This window comes from Panonychus citri, unplaced genomic scaffold (genome assembly GCF_014898815.1).
Source record: "Panonychus citri isolate SS breed McGregor unplaced genomic scaffold, ASM1489881v1 Contig00136, whole genome shotgun sequence".
NCBI classification, from domain to species: domain Eukaryota; kingdom Metazoa; phylum Arthropoda; class Arachnida; order Trombidiformes; family Tetranychidae; genus Panonychus; species Panonychus citri.
Window position 1 is genome coordinate 2,926,260 of NW_026515541.1, and position 15,704 is coordinate 2,941,963.

A 15,704-nucleotide genomic window follows, 5' to 3' on the forward strand; every position below is an offset into this window, starting at 1 on the left:
AGAAAAAAGATGAAGAATAGAAAAAATTTTTTTCTTTATTCGAAGTTCGTTTTGTAAACGTAAGATGGCCCTGGTTGCGCTTTTCTATTTTTCCTTCATTTCTTTTTTTCTGGTTAAAATGAATTCTTACTTCTGGTAATTAAATTTCAATTTCTAACTAAATCTTTAATTCCATATAATTGTGACCTTTTAAATTGATGTAATTTATTTGTTACTCCATGTAGATAATTATTGTTCACCATGCCAGGTTATCTAAAATTTATTGAGCTTGAAAATTTCAAGTCTTATAAGGGACAACAAAAGGTTGGCCCATTGAAACCTTTTACCGCGGTTATTGGACCCAATGGAAGTGGTAAAAGTAATTTTATGGATGCAATTAGTTTTGTTCTTGGTGAGAAAGCATCTAATCTGAGAGTGAAAAAATTATCCGAACTTATTCATGGTGCTTCAATTGGTCGGCCAGTATCAAATTCAGCCTCGGTTACCCTGGTTTATGAAGACTCCGAGAGTGGACGACAGACAAGGTTTTGTAGGTATGTCCAAGGAGCCAGCTCAGATTATAAGATTGACAATAATCCAGTGTCAAAGCAAGATTATGCCAAAAGATTGGAGACCCTTGGTATCAATGTGAAGGCGAGAAATTTTCTCGTCTATCAAGGTGCAGTTGAATCAATTGCTATGAAAAATCCAAGGGAAATAACTGCTCTGTTTGAGGAGATTTCTCATTCTAATGAATATAAGGAGTCTTATATCAATGAGAAGGTAAGACTTGTGTTCCTTTTTTTTTGTTTTGTTCTGTTTATTTTTCTCCTATTTTTATGATGGTTATCATATGTTTTTCTATTATCTTCATCTGGTTTATTAACTTATCTTTGGTTCTTTTATTGTTCTGTCAATTTTTTTAGACTACAATGGATCGTAGTGAAGAGGAATTACATCATATGTATGTAAAGAAGAAGGGTATTGCTGCTGAAAAGAAGGAAGCTCAAGGCGAGATTAATGAAGCCAAAAGATATCAAACATTGAAGGAGGAATTACACATTTTATTAGTGAACCAGCAACTTTTCAAATTGTATCATATTCAAAAAGACATTGATGTTCTACAAGCTGATCTGAAAAAGAAAAGAGATGATTTAGATGTACAGGTCAGGAAGAAGGAAAAAGTAGAGGAAGAGATTAAGGGTAAAAGACAAAATCTCAACAAAATAACTAAAACTTTGGCCAATATTGACAAACAAATTCGTGATGTTGAGTTAAATTTGAACAAGAAACGACCAGCTTACATCAAAGCAAAAGAAAATGCCTCACATATTGAGAAGAAACTTCAAACAGCTAAGAAATCATTAGCTGCCGCCAAAAAAGCTGATGAAAATCATCAAGAGGCAATAATGGAATTGACCAAAGAATTGGAAAAAGTGAATGAACGAATCGCTGAATTTGAAAAGGAGATGAAAGCCGAAGATGATGGTAAAAGTCGAGAAATTGTTCTTGAAGAATCTCAAAGACATGAATACAACCGATTAAAAGAAGAAGCCACCCGATTATCATCCAAGTATCTTAATGATCTGGATTCTTTAGAACGAAATCAGAAAGCAGATTCTGACAAATATGAGCAGGAACAGAGAGATCAACAACAGATCCAATCGAGAATCCGAGTTTTACAGAATGAGCTTGAAGAGAATATGAAAAGAATTGATAAACTCAAGGATAATATCTCCATTAGTGAACAAAGTCTCATCGAATTGAGAAAAAAGGAGCAAGAAAACGACGAGATTGTCCGATTTGCCAAGGAAAGAGTTACTACTATCAACAGAAAATTAGAACAAATTAACGGCGAGCTGGGAGATGCCAAAGTGGATCGACATGAAGATGAAAGAAGAAGGAAAAAAGCTGAAGTTGTTGATCATCTTAAGAAACTTTATCCTGGTGTTTATGATCGTATGTTAAATCTGTGTAAACCAATTCACAAGCGTTATAATATGGCCATTACTCGAGTCATGGGTAAACATATGGAAGCGATTGTTATCGATAAGGAAGAAACTGCTCGTCGATGTATTCAATATCTTAAAGATCAAATGATGGAACCTGAAACATTCTTACCATTGGATTATATTGCTGCTAAGCCACTTAAAGAGCGTCTTAGAAACATTCAAAGTCCAAAAGGTGTACGACTTATTTATGATGTACTCAAATATGATCCACCACAGATTGACAGAGCCGTTCTTTTTGCAACCAACAATGCATTAGTGTGTGAGACACCCGAAGACGCTGCTCAGGTAGCCTTTGATCTTGGTGATGGTCGTCGTTATGATGCTGTCGCTTTAGATGGTACCTTTTATCAAAAATGTGGTTTCATTTCTGGTGGTTCAGCTGAATTGGAAAGACGAGCTCGTCGATGGGACGAGAAAGAGGTTCACAAGCTTAAATATGAGAAAGAAAAGCTTGCAGAAGAGCTGAAGGAGCAATTAAAGAAAACACGTAAAGAAAGTGATCTTATGGTGATTCAAAGTCAAATTAAAGGATTGGAGACACGTTTACGTTATTGTAAGATCGATATGACAACAGCTGAAAAGCGAAACGATGAGATTAAAAAAGAGATCAGTGAAAATGAAAAGAAATTACAAAGAGAAAATCCTGAAATGATTGAGCTTAAAGAATCTATGGCCTCCCGTGAGGTTGAAATAAACGAAATCAGGACAGCCATGAATTCTGTGGAAGATGAAATATTTGAGGCTTTTTGTAAAGAACTTGGAGTGGCCAATATTCGTCAATATGAAGAAAGACAAACCCAAGAAAGCCAAGAATTTGCAAATCGTAAACTGCAATTGGATAATGAAAAGAATGCAATTCTTAGCAGGTTATCCTACGAGAAGAGTAAAGATACTTATGACAACGTTAAACGTTGGGAGAAAGCTCTTCAAATGGAGGAAAAAAATCTTGAAGATGCTCGAGCAACCGAGAAGCGAGAAATGAAAGCCATCGAAGAGGAAATGGATCGAGTGGAAGAATTAAAAACGGAAAAAATCCAAAAGAAAACCGAATGTGACAAAGTGGAAGATACAATATCAGAGGATAAACGTGCTTTAGCCAGTGTTCAAAAAGAGATCAGTACAATTCAAAAATCACTTATGGCTCTTGAATGTCGATTAGAATCAAAAAAAGCTGATCGTCACGCAGTCTTAACAACCTGTAAACTCGAGTGTATAGACTTACCTTTGGTTAGCGGTTCTTTAGGTGCAATAACCTCTAAAGATCGTAATGGTAGTCAAAGTACTGCCAATGGAACAGCCAATGGAACCGCAGGTGATGATGATGATTTCGACGATGAAGGAGCTCCATCTACTCAACGATCATATGATCACGACTCAACAATTATTCCAGATTACTCAACATTAAAAAACAGTCTCAAACATGTAAGAACTTTTTTTTCATTTTCTCACAAATTCCATCGGTAAAATAGGTCAACCATGAGAGTAAATTTTTCTTTATCTTTATTTTAGATTGATGAGCCTGAGCAAATCAAGAAGAAAGAAGCTGATATGTTAACAGAAATAAACCATAAAAAGGAAACTTTGAGAAAAATTCAAGCACCGAACATGAGAGCGATCGATAAGTAAGTCCATCAACAATAGTTTGATTAACCGTTTGGGAAGAAAAAAGAATTTATAACTTTTCTTTTCTTTTCTTTTCGCAGGCTTGATGATGTGAGAGAGCGATTACGTGAAACGGACAGCGAACTGAACAGTCTGAGAGAAGGTTCTAAAAGAGCCAAACAAAATTTCGAAAGTGTTAAAAGACAACGTTTAAATACCTTTAATACTTGTTTCGAGGCTGTTGCAGCTCGAGTTGATAGTATTTATAAATCATTAACCTCCAACCAAAGTGCCCAAGCTTTTCTTGTTCCCGAAAATCCGGAAGAACCTTATCTGGAAGGTATTAATTATAATTGTGTCGCTCCTGGTAAAAGATTTCAACCGATGAGTAACCTTAGTGGTGGTGAAAAAACTGTCGCCGCTCTTGCCCTTTTATTTGCTATTCATTCCCATAAACCAGCACCATTTTTTGTTCTCGATGAGATCGACGCTGCCCTTGACAATACGAACATTGGAAAGGTAATTCAATCAATTCTTTACCTCTTATTAATGTGATTAAATTAAATTCCAATTTTCCAATTATCTCCTTTCAGGTTGCTCGATTTATTCGTGAAAAAACAGAATCAGATACTCAATGTATCGTCATCTCACTTAAAGAGGAGTTTTATGGTCACGCTGATGCCGTTGTTGGTGTTACAACTGATGTAAGTTAATTTTCCGTAATTTTAAATAATTTTTTTTCTTTCGAATATTATTTTAATTATTGTTTCTCTCTCTCTCTCTCTCTCTAGCCCGGTGACTGTACCATTAGTCACATTTTCCTCGCAGATTTAAGCCTGTATCAGGAATAATCTTTAAAATCAAATACTTTAATCTGAATCAGAAAAGAAAATTAACTAATCAATGACGATCTTCAATTCTTCCATTATCATTTTTAATATCAATTTTATCACCTAATCATACACACAAACCACAACATCATCAACATCTTATAATCATATTTACATCATCACATTTTCATTACATTATCAAAAATTAACTCTGTTTTTTTCTTCTCATTTTTTTCTTCCTCAAGTCATCATCAATCAATCACTATCATATATAATTGTAATCATAACCAATCAATAATTATTGTATTATTATTAATTAATTATGATAAGATAAACAAGTTAAACAAAAACCGAATCTTCAAAAGGCTTAAAACAAGAGCAAAAGCAGCAAAACAATAATCGAAGGAGCAAAAACAAAAGTTGACATCCACTAACAAACCGACTTAATAAATAAAACAAAAACCCAAATCAAATTCCAATGATTTAATCAATTAACACAAAAATAAACTTAATTGTTGAAAAGAATAAAAAAGTTACTCGTTTGAAAAAAGCGCTCGAAGAATAAAAAAAAAAAGTTTCTGTTGTTTGAGTTCGTGGGCGGGACTTGAAATGCGCTTCAAGAGTTTTAATTGTCGGAGGTTAATGAAAGTCCAATTTGTTTACCTTTTAATTAACTTAATTTTCTATTATCAATTTGTGTCTTTATTAAACTTTTGTCTTCTATCTATCATCGATATTGTCCAGTGTTGATTGTTTGCTTATTTGTGTCTAACTATTAATGATATTGTGTTGAAACAGTCAACGGATTTTGTGTTGTGGCTTTTTTTTTGTTTTGTTGACCAAAAGGAAATCAAAACAAGAGAGAGAGAGAGAGAGAAATTTTTACATTTGTTCTTTTGACAGTTTGGTTGTTTCTCTGTTTTTTTTAGTAATTTTTGTCCTCTCTCCTTTTTTCTTTTAGTTAAAGTGGATCATTTAAATTATCTTGACAAAACGGCGACTCCATCGGTTGTAGGCTTATGCCATAAATGTGGAGACGCTGTTCTGAGCGAGGGCACAGGATGCACCGCCATGGATCAAGTTTACCACATTCGGTGTTTCACTTGTAGCGTTTGTAATCGTCAACTTTCAGGGTTGGCCTTTTATGCTCTGGCAGGTAGACCTTATTGTGAAAGTGATTATCTAAACACTTTGGAAAAATGTTGCGTCTGTAATAGGCCAATTTTGGATCGGATCTTGCGAGCAACAGGTAAACCCTATCATGCTGAGTGTTTCACTTGTACAGTTTGTGGTAAAGGTTTGGAGGGAATACCTTTTACCGTCGATAATGCCAACAGGATCCATTGTATTGAAGATTTTACCAAAAAGTTTGCTCCAAGGTGTAGTGTTTGTCATAAACCGATAGTTCCGGAACCAAATCAGCCAAATACAGTTCGGGCTGTGGCTCTTGATCGTAACTTTCACGTTTCGTGTTACAAATGTGAAGATTGTGGCCTCCTTTTGTCCTCACAGGCTGAAGGACGAGGTTGTTATCCTTTGGATGATCATATTTTATGTCAAAATTGTAATGCACGAAGAGTAAGACAATTAACAGCAAGTGCTTGCTGATAATCAAAACATTGAAACAATCAACTAATTGATTCAATCAATAATCACCTAATTTTTTCCCCATAACATTTATCTTGTATTTTACCTTTTTAATGCACGAGAAACAATCTATTCAATTATTTCTCAATAATTCCAATCCATTTAATTAATCAATCTAATTAAGATGATTATATCATTTTATTAACAAATTCATTATTAATGATGAGTAAACAATTTTTACAGAAACAAACAAACAAACAAACAAACAAAAACAGAATCTCTCTGAACATCAACTGGGAACATTGATTCAATTATACTTATAATTAAACGATTTTCGTTATTAATAAATTGATTGGAAATCATTTTCGTTGGTCTATTGTTGCTCCATTTTTCTTTCGTGTTCTCATCGAAGTGGACATTTTTCAAGAAAATTCCATCGAGTTTCAACTATTTTCATAGAACCTTGCAATTCGACTTTTAATTTCTTGATTTCGACTTCATGTGTGCTCAATGAACTTTCAAATAAATTGGATAAGTTCTCTATATCTTCTTCGATTATTATCAATGTATTTACGAATTCTGCAAGTTTTTTCGAGCGATAATGCATATCAGCCGCGAAGATAAGTCTATCTTCGATCAAATCGGGCGTTTCGTCCTTAAGTCTTTTGTATTTACTGTACTTTTCCTCCAATTTTTCTTTGATGATTATCAATTCTGGCGTTTCCTCTCTCGCTATTCTCTGTGCGTTCGCAATGAAAACTCTAATGTCCCTCCAATATCGGGGTTTAAACAATCGCTCGAATCTCTCGGGTAACTTGTCGATTTTTTCCTGAATGACTGAAGTGTTATGATCAATTTTATTTAAAATTATCTTTAATTCAGTAAAATCGTCTTGCACCTCAGCCCTGGCGCATTTGATTAAATCAGCAGATTTTTCTTCATCTTCTTGAGCGGCTTTCAGAATATTTGACACTTCCGTTGATCTAAAAAGCGCCTTGTTCATGTTGTTTAGAGTCTCATTGATATCGGCCTCAAGATCTTTAGCATATCTAAAAACGGCCTCGGCTCTTGAAAAGTCCTCGTCGTTAATACCATTAGAGACGGAAGTAATTTCCTTTACTATATTATTAATATCATCAGGAGTAAGTAAAATTTTGATTTCTAAACAATTTTCGGCCATGGTTCTGATCTCTGATGGTGTCGTTGATTTTTCCACGAATTCGTTGATTGGACTGAAAAATTCTTCGATTTTTTTGTTCATTGCTTCTGAATTGTTCTTGGTTGCAACTGCTCGCTCATAAGCTCTTTGTGCTTCTCTAAGAGCTTCGTCACTTCGTCTTCGAGCTTCCTCGATGTTTCTCATTTCCTTTTTTCCTTTTTTTCGAAGTTCTTTCAACTTTTTCTCCGTATCTTGACCATAATTCAACGCTGATCGAGCTTTAGATGTCGCTGCATCACAAGAAATATCTCCACACTTTGCACATCCTATCCCACCACAAACGTAACCACACTCGTCGATCGTTGATCTGTTACCGCAGATCACTTTGTTGATGTCAGAAATATTATGTTTAAGATCTTGAATACTTCTTGAAATCATAACTAACGATCCTCGATTGTCTTCCATTGATTTTTCGTGGTCATACCTAATCAGACCAAGAAAATATTGTGTTGAATCTCGTAAGCTTTCAGACGAATAGAGTAAATTGCCAACACGTTTATCTGCAATCGAGGCTCTTTCAGCAGCGACTTTCGATTGATTAAGTCTACTACGAACACCATAAGCCACTATTGTATCTTCTTTGAATGAGCAACTCAGTTCTTCCAAATCTTTGGTGAACAAATCAATTTTATCGAGACGGGAATTGGCTTGAGCTGTTTGTTGGACAATCGTTTCGATATTTTTTTCCACCAACGAAATATTTTCAATCAGCAGATTACTTATATTTTGAAGATCGCCAACGAATTCATTTATAGATAGTCTGGAAGGAATCAAATTCTCAGCAGTAGCCAATTGATTCTCAATCAATTTAATTTTCATAGCTCTGCTAATCAAGCTCGATGTTTCGTTTCGCAATTGTTGAATAGTCCAGTCCCATTTCTCGAAACGAACTTCACATGCTTCACATATTGGTGCACTTCCGCAGTAACCACGAGCACATTGATCGCACTTTTTACCAGAAAACCCCTTGAGACAAACACAAGAACCATCGTGTTTATTACATTGTAGACTCGATGATACAGTTGGATCACATTCACATGGATAACACATGATTTTTGGGTCACCCCAATGATTAGGTTGACATTCGTTACACTTTAATCCTCCATGTCCCGGTCGACATGAACATTGACCATCAAGCATAGAACAACTCAAATTGAATGAACCACGAGGGTTACAATCACATGGAAAACAACCAATGCCCGATTTTATATTCCCATGATTTATTTCACATTTATCACATCGAGTACCAACGACATTGGGTAAACATGGACATTGTCCAGATACATGGTCACAAATCTCTTCTGTTATTTGCGTACCCACAGCTGAACAAACACACTTTTTACATGGAGTGTCCGAGGCATTTCCAAAGAAACCTTTTTGACATCGTTCACAATGATCTCCTTCAGTGTTGTATAAACACTTGAGACAAGCACCAGTTCGTCGATCACAATTACCTGGAGTCGAAATGTCAATGTTATTACTACAATTACATGGAAGACATTTGTTGATCTCGAGAGTTCCTGTTTCACTGATTATCGGAGTGTCGGAGACGAAATAATTTTCATCACATTGATCACATCTTTCACCAATGTAGCCAATCTTACAATAGCATCGAGGCGAGTTCGTCATTGGGTCAAGTTGACATGATTCAGCGTGGAAATTACCAGACTCAGGAATACCTGGACATGGACAAGGTTTACAAGGAATATCGATTCCTTTCAATGGATTACCATAATAGCCTTTGACACACTTTTCACATCGATGACCACCAGTAAAGTCGAGACAATCTCGACAAGCTCCTGTTTTAGAATCACAAATTTTTGCATGGCCATTACAATCACATCTCTCATCACATTGAGGATAATTCCAGAAACCAGGTTGACATTCATCACATTGGCGGCCATAAGTTTTGGGTCCACATTTACATTGACCTGAGTTTATGTCACAGTTGAAATTTTCTGAGCCCGAAGAGTGACAATCACAAGGTAAACAACCTTCACGACTGAATTGATAGAAACCCAAGGCACAAGAATCACACCGACGACCAACAATATTACTTTGACAGTCACATTTACCACCAAGAGGTGAACAAATTGTCGACTTTGATCCAGTTCCGTCACAGTAACATGATTGAGCTCCATCGTACATCGCAAGAGCCATTGATTGGTAATATCGTTTACATTGATCTGGTATAGAATAGCCTAACATCGTGTACAAGTATTCCGCACATCGGCCTCTTCTGTACTCTTCGCGTAGAAGTTTTTTTGATGGATCAGCAAACAATTCGATATCGCCAATAAGGGGAATCAATACAATCGAGTCAATAGAAATTGATGAATTCTCATAACCTCCATTCCATAAGCCAATATCAATTATAACCCGATACTTTTCCCCGCTATCAAAACAATAAAAGCCAATTGTAGTGTAATAGCTATGAGGTTGAAATTGGAATGTTTGTTTACCATAAACGAATTTTTTTCCGCACCGATTTCCAGGGTTAGGGTGACCTTCTCTCGCTAAAGGTTCGACTAGAATGGTTCCTTCGCTCCAAATGAACTCAGAAGGTTGATACCTGATGATTATATCATAACGTGCTGGATAGGGAACGTTAATTGTAAAATTAATGAAGGATTTTTCGTAGGCACGGACGAAACCATCACCAGTCCATATTTTCTGTTCACTTGGAACCACAGGCATCGTCATTGGAATAACATTATTTGAGTGATCAGCTTTTTCTGCTTCGTAAATAATTGCATCAAGAGATGGAACAAAAAATCCTGATTCAATTGTGTCACATCTTTGACCGGTTACATTTCGACGACAAGGACATTGTCCAGTTCTCATGTCACATTGTAAACTATAAGATCCACCAGGGTCACAGTTGCAAGGTCGACATCCGTCTTCGAATAACTCTAATCCATAATGATTCTTGGCACATGAGTTACAATCGCGACCGATCACATTCAATTTACACGCACATTGACCTGTACTTGGGTCACAACCTTGGTTACGGGTGAAAATGTCCGTTGGTACGAAAACAACAAACAGTAAAGTTGAAAACACGAACTCACTTCTAGACAACATAATATTTTCTCGATTTACCATTTAATCTCTCATGTGATTGAATATTAATCTTCACTTGATTATCTCTAATCTTTTCATACGCAATCATTTCTTCACTTCCCGTTAATCTTCATTTCCTCTTTCATTTGTCTTCATCTTATCTGCTTTCATCTCCATCATCTTAATCATTTTGATTGTCTTCATCTCTTGTCAATCATTTTCTACCTTTAGTGGACTCAAAGAGTTAAAACTGATTATCTCGTTCAGACCAATTGATTGATTAATAGGTCAAATTTATTAGATTATCAGCTAGATAAAGATCTTTATCTAAATGAGTTCTTAATTGTCATTGAAAATTGAACAGATTAAATTGAAAAAATTGGTCAAAAAGTTTTCGATTAAATTTATCTCATGGATTTCATTTGATTTATCATCAAATCATTTGAAACTTAGATCAATCAAGTTAAGCGATTTAGAGGATTCTATTGATCAGGTCACTTTTCCTTCGTCTAATTGATTAATCATTAGAAAGAGATATGATTAGAATCTGATGCTTAGGTAAAAAGAAAGTCAATTAAAAGTCGATCATAATTTTCAATCTAAATTGTTTAGGCTATCAACATTTACGAGTTTATCATCTTTGTATTTTCAAAGTGAATTTGACTTCAATTGTTTATACTGAAGTGATGCTTAAAAACGCCAAGATAAATAAACTGTTATAACAATAAATTTCAAGTGAAAACAGTTAGTTGATCAACTGATTATCGAAAACCGTTAAGATAATATACAAAAACAATTGGTATTATTTAGAGTCTCGTTTTAATGATTCAGATTTGGTGTATACCTAATTATGAACAATATTTATAGTATCAAAATTGATTTGGTCACATTGGCTTCTTTTTCTTGATTGCATTTAACTTGATTGCGGAGTTTTTTTTCCAAGGAACATCCATTTGTTTACCATTTGTCGTCCTTTGGCATTTCCACTTGTTCACATTTTGAGGTCTCATCGTCGGTTTTATTGTCCTCTTTTTCGCTTTGTTGTCCTTCATCTTCAGATTGCCCTCGAGACCATTGGGCGTATAAGTCCATTTGCTCGTTGGTGACTATTCCCGTTACCATGTAAGTGCACATTTGAAGATGGTCGTAGATCTCGTGACGCAGGACACGATGTTTAGCATAATAGGGACAGGTTATGTAATTATCAGGATTGTGATTTTTCGCACATTCCAAAATGTGGGAAGTAAACTTTCGGTAGGAAATAATATGAGTCTTGTTGTAGGGACAAACTTGATCAGGTCCATCAGAATTTGTATCGACAAAAGTACCCATGTTTATCTGAGAAGAGATTTAAACACAATAAGAAAATAAAAGCTAAAAATTGAGAGAGAGATAAAGAGAGAAGAACACGAAATGATGTAACAGGATAATGAGAATTAACAACAATTAACAAAGATTATGATGATTCCTCTTTAAATAGTACCAAGATTTAGGGTAATGCCATCTATGGGAAGGGAAACCTTTAAACTTTTGAAATTGTTTCCGCCAATTGACAACAATTAACTGATTCAGTTGGTCACTTTACTATCTGGATGATTGGTGTAAGATAAACAATTGTGTATAAACTTATTTTTTATACTTGAGTTGTTCAATTAAAACTTTCAATTCGTTACGAGTTTTGTTAACAACTTCAGTTGAGGCAATTTCGGAAATTGATCTTTCATCGCCGAGTAAAAATTTCTTACAAACAGCATCAGCATTACAGATTAAATGAATACCACAATCGTAATTATTTCTTTGTTGGGTTGTTGGAATCTCGGTGAAATCTAGATCAATGTCAATCGATCTTCCAGGTGTAAGAATTGGTGAAATTACGGTGAAAATAGATTGAGCATGAAGATGATTAACACTACCAGCAAAAGAATCATAATGTTCAAATGATCCATTGTCAATTGTGAAAGAAGCCAAAGTCCAATGAGTCCCTCCAATAGTCATTGCATTTGTTGGTGAATCATTAATGGGAATAATGAGCAACTTTTTCTTTGACAATTCCATTGATTCAAGAACAGTGGAAACATCTTCAATTTGTGTTGAATTTTCAGCAGCAGATTTTATAAATTGTGCAACATCAGGAGCAATAAATTTAACACAAGAATCATATTCAGCATATACTTCATGTTCCAAGTAATCAAACCAAAAGCTGATTACATTATCATTAAGCCATTTACCAGGTTCCAAAGTATTTACATCAGTTTGTCTCAATAAGGTGTCATGGTAACTCAAAACAATATCCCCATAAGAAGCCATGATGGTCCCAGCCCAAGATGAAAGAGAAAAGAAGAAAAAAAGAAAAGAAAACCAGATCAATCACCAAGACCACACGAAATCAACCAATAACCAAGTCGTTCTTTTAAATGGCCAGAAAAGGTCAAACCAGAACAAAGAACAAAGACCAAAGACCAAACCTAGAGAAAGAGAAAAAAGAAAGAGAAACCCAAGAAAACAAGAAGAACAAGAAAGAAAAACAGTTAACAAACAAAAAAGAAAAGGCTTAAGGGTAAAAGAGAAAAACGAACAATCGAAAAAGAGAAAACAAAAATGAACGTACAAATATTTAAATAACCAAAAGGATCCAACAAGTGAACGAGATTAGATAAAGGAGAACTTTCTCATTAACAATGTTTCTTTCTCCCGGAAACAATTAAACTCCAAAGTCAACAATTAAAACTCAATTAATTAAACGTCTCAATGGATTAAGAATTAATTTCTTTTGTTTTCATTTTCTCATTTTGACAATTTCTCCTTCCATTTGATGAGCGGCATCTGTTGATTGAATTGGTCGTTACTCGATTAAAACTCCCGCTTTTCTTTCTTTCTCTTTCTTTCTCTTTCTTTCATTTTGGTCTCCGCCTTTGTAGAGACAAATTTTTTTACCTCTCAAAATGATGAACAATTTTATTGTTTGTTGGTTTTAATTCTTAAATTGTTCACTCATGGATTAATTGTCAGAGAAAATTGATTCTTCTATTTATGTGTCCTCTTCACTTGATGTTAATCAGTTGTTTTCTTTTCTCTTTTGAAAACAATTTCTATCTCTCCATTTGAATTGTTTCTTTTTCTCCCTTTTCTTTTTTCTTTCCTCTGAGTGTGTTTTTTTCTCTCTCTCTCTCAACGATTATATTTATTTATTCATCTTCCATATTGATATGGCTGATGATGAATGTGATTCCCCTTATTTGGCATCTATTGTCTCAAGTCGACGAATTGCTAAACCAGTGCTCTCATTTTCCCGTCGACTTCTCATCAATGATGAAAATGAATTAGCCTCTCCACTGGTTGTTAGACGCGTTCCACTTAAAAGGACTGACACTTCGGCCATGTCACCCTCTGTTCTTGGCTTAGCCAATAAAAAATGTCGCCTCAATTCTGCTAATAAGGTTTCTAATGTAACTCTCTCATCTCCTATTGTAATCAATAGTTCATCAGTTAATCAACAAGCTCAACAACAGAAATCAGAACATCCTGTTGAACAATCGCCCACCAAGATGAAAGAAAAGGAAGATTTAATTATGAAAGCAGTTCAACTTTCCGAACAGGATCCTGATCTAATTGGCGATTTCAGTTTACCTTATGCTTTACCTGTTTGCTCTGGTAAACACAGTGATCTCAAAACAATTAAACCGGAAACACTTGCTGCTCTTCTTCGTGGTCAATATTCCAATATAATTGACCAGCACACCATCATTGATGGAAGATATCCTTATGAGTTTGAAGGAGGTCACATTATTGGAGCCAAAAATATCTACAATAAGTTGGCTCTTCTTCGTGAATTTTTGGACAATCAACAGGAGAATATAATTCAAACTAACGATGAAAATAAAAAGGATGTTAAAAAACACCGACACATTTTAATATTCCACTGCGAATTCTCATCAGAACGTGGTCCCAGTCTGTAAGTATTTCAATTCGCTCTTTTGTCCCTTTTCTCCCTCCTCTTCCTTGATGTACATTTGTGTCTCCCTCCCTCCAGTATATTCATTTACGCATCTTATTCACATAATAACTTCATTACTCACCCCCTTTTTCCCTCTAAATTATATGGAATTTTTTTTCCTTTTCTCTTTAATTAGATCACGATTTTTGAGAAACAAAGACAGAGAAATCAATACTTCTCGATACCCTCAACTCTACCACCCAGAGATTTACATTTTAGATGGCGGATATAAAGCCTTTTTTGAAAAGTTCAAGGATCTTTGTACACCACAAACATATCTCCCAATGCTCTCGAAAGACCATAAAGAGCAAATGAAACAATTTCGAGTTAAATCGAAAAGCTGTAACCTGGAAGCCGCCAAAATGACCCACCAACATAAAGAAACAAAAGTACCAAAATCACCGGCTGGAGTTGAACAATTATCCCCACCAAAAGAAGTAGAAACCGAGACGAACAATGAAAAAAAATCGAATTAATCACAGAAATCAACTGTTAGAATGATGATTTGATTACAATAAAGACAATGATAAGATCGATCAACCCAATCAACAGGCTCAGAATAAGTTCCTCAGCTAACAAGAAAACAATAACAATAACAAGATTAAAATGAAGTCACTAAGATGAGATTAGTTAATGAGTTAGATGTTACAAGTATAATTAACTAATAGTCAAATGAATTGATAACCTTGTTCGTCGTAATTAGTTGACCGAATTGAAAATCTACGAGTGAAAATGTCCGTTGGTACGAAAACAACAAACAGTAAAGTTGAAAACACGAATTCACTTCTAGACAACATTGTATTTTCGAGACTCACAACAATCATAATCGACAAAATCCGATCCAAAATTTACATTTTAATTATAAAATTAACCAATTAATGGATAATCCAAACAAAAAAAAACTCCAACATAATTAACACGCAGAGAATAGAAAAGCTCATGTAACAAATTCTAAAGCATTTCCTCTCTCTGGAAGACGAAAAAAACACCAAGATTTATGAAGAAATATTTTTCTCAAATCGTTAATTGTTATCAATCATTTTCTCTGCTTTTTCACCAGTTATCATTTATTTACTTCCCTGGGCCTTGATTTCCTCGCTAATTTGTCTTTATCTTCTCATGTTCTTGGAATATGTTTACACTTTTATATCTTAATCCTTTTGATTATCTACATCATCTATTTATTGTCAATTCTTTTCTACTTTCAATGGATTAAAAAACCAATAATATCGATTAAACAAATAAACTCATAATTAGACAATCAAAATTTGTCGGATTATTGACTAGATAAATTGTAAACTCTTTACCAAAACGAGTTCCTAAGTGAAAAAACAGATCAAATTAAGACCAAAAAAGTTTTCGATTAATTTTATCTCATGGATTAAACGTTTCATTTGATTAAATTTTATCATCGAATC

The 15,704-nt window shown here is 34.7% G+C and overlaps 6 protein-coding genes across 6 annotated transcripts; 3 read left to right on the top strand and 3 right to left on the bottom strand.

Annotated features, from left to right (window-relative positions):
- Positions 1-100: 100 nt before the first annotated feature.
- LOC128392602 (structural maintenance of chromosomes protein 1A-like) lies at positions 101-4,896 on the top strand. The gene is made up of 6 exons (XM_053352648.1): positions 101-762; positions 906-3,413; positions 3,501-3,613; positions 3,695-4,112; positions 4,187-4,297; positions 4,385-4,896. The coding sequence occupies exons 1-6, from the start codon at positions 241-243 to the stop codon at positions 4,442-4,444; spliced, it is 3,732 nt and encodes a 1,243-aa protein (XP_053208623.1). The 5' UTR covers positions 101-240; the 3' UTR covers positions 4,445-4,896.
- Positions 4,897-5,058: 162 nt separating this feature from the next.
- Positions 5,059-6,383, top strand: LOC128392604 (thyroid receptor-interacting protein 6-like). The gene has a single exon (XM_053352650.1). The coding sequence runs from the start codon at positions 5,495-5,497 to the stop codon at positions 6,029-6,031; it is 537 nt and encodes a 178-aa protein (XP_053208625.1). The 5' UTR covers positions 5,059-5,494; the 3' UTR covers positions 6,032-6,383.
- Positions 6,305-10,402, bottom strand: LOC128392599 (laminin subunit beta-1-like). The gene has a single exon (XM_053352647.1). The coding sequence runs from the start codon at positions 10,332-10,334 to the stop codon at positions 6,414-6,416; it is 3,921 nt and encodes a 1,306-aa protein (XP_053208622.1). The 5' UTR covers positions 10,335-10,402; the 3' UTR covers positions 6,305-6,413.
- Positions 10,403-11,092: 690 nt separating this feature from the next.
- LOC128392728 (gametocyte-specific factor 1-like) lies at positions 11,093-11,624 on the bottom strand. Its single transcript, XM_053352804.1, has one exon. The coding sequence runs from the start codon at positions 11,622-11,624 to the stop codon at positions 11,250-11,252; it is 375 nt and encodes a 124-aa protein (XP_053208779.1). The 3' UTR covers positions 11,093-11,249.
- LOC128392726 (sentrin-specific protease 8-like) lies at positions 11,618-13,058 on the bottom strand. Its single transcript, XM_053352801.1, has 2 exons — positions 12,901-13,058; positions 11,618-12,757 (listed from the first exon to the last, which is right to left on the bottom strand). Exon 2 carries the CDS (start codon positions 12,597-12,599, stop codon positions 11,919-11,921), a length of 681 nt encoding a protein of 226 aa, XP_053208776.1. The 5' UTR covers positions 12,600-12,757; positions 12,901-13,058; the 3' UTR covers positions 11,618-11,918.
- A 235-nt stretch (positions 13,059-13,293) lies between these two features.
- On the top strand, positions 13,294-14,826 carry LOC128392724 (M-phase inducer phosphatase-like). Its single transcript, XM_053352798.1, has 2 exons — positions 13,294-14,244; positions 14,423-14,826. The coding sequence occupies exons 1-2, from the start codon at positions 13,499-13,501 to the stop codon at positions 14,760-14,762; spliced, it is 1,086 nt and encodes a 361-aa protein (XP_053208773.1). The 5' UTR covers positions 13,294-13,498; the 3' UTR covers positions 14,763-14,826.
- Positions 14,827-15,704: the final 878 nt, after the last annotated feature.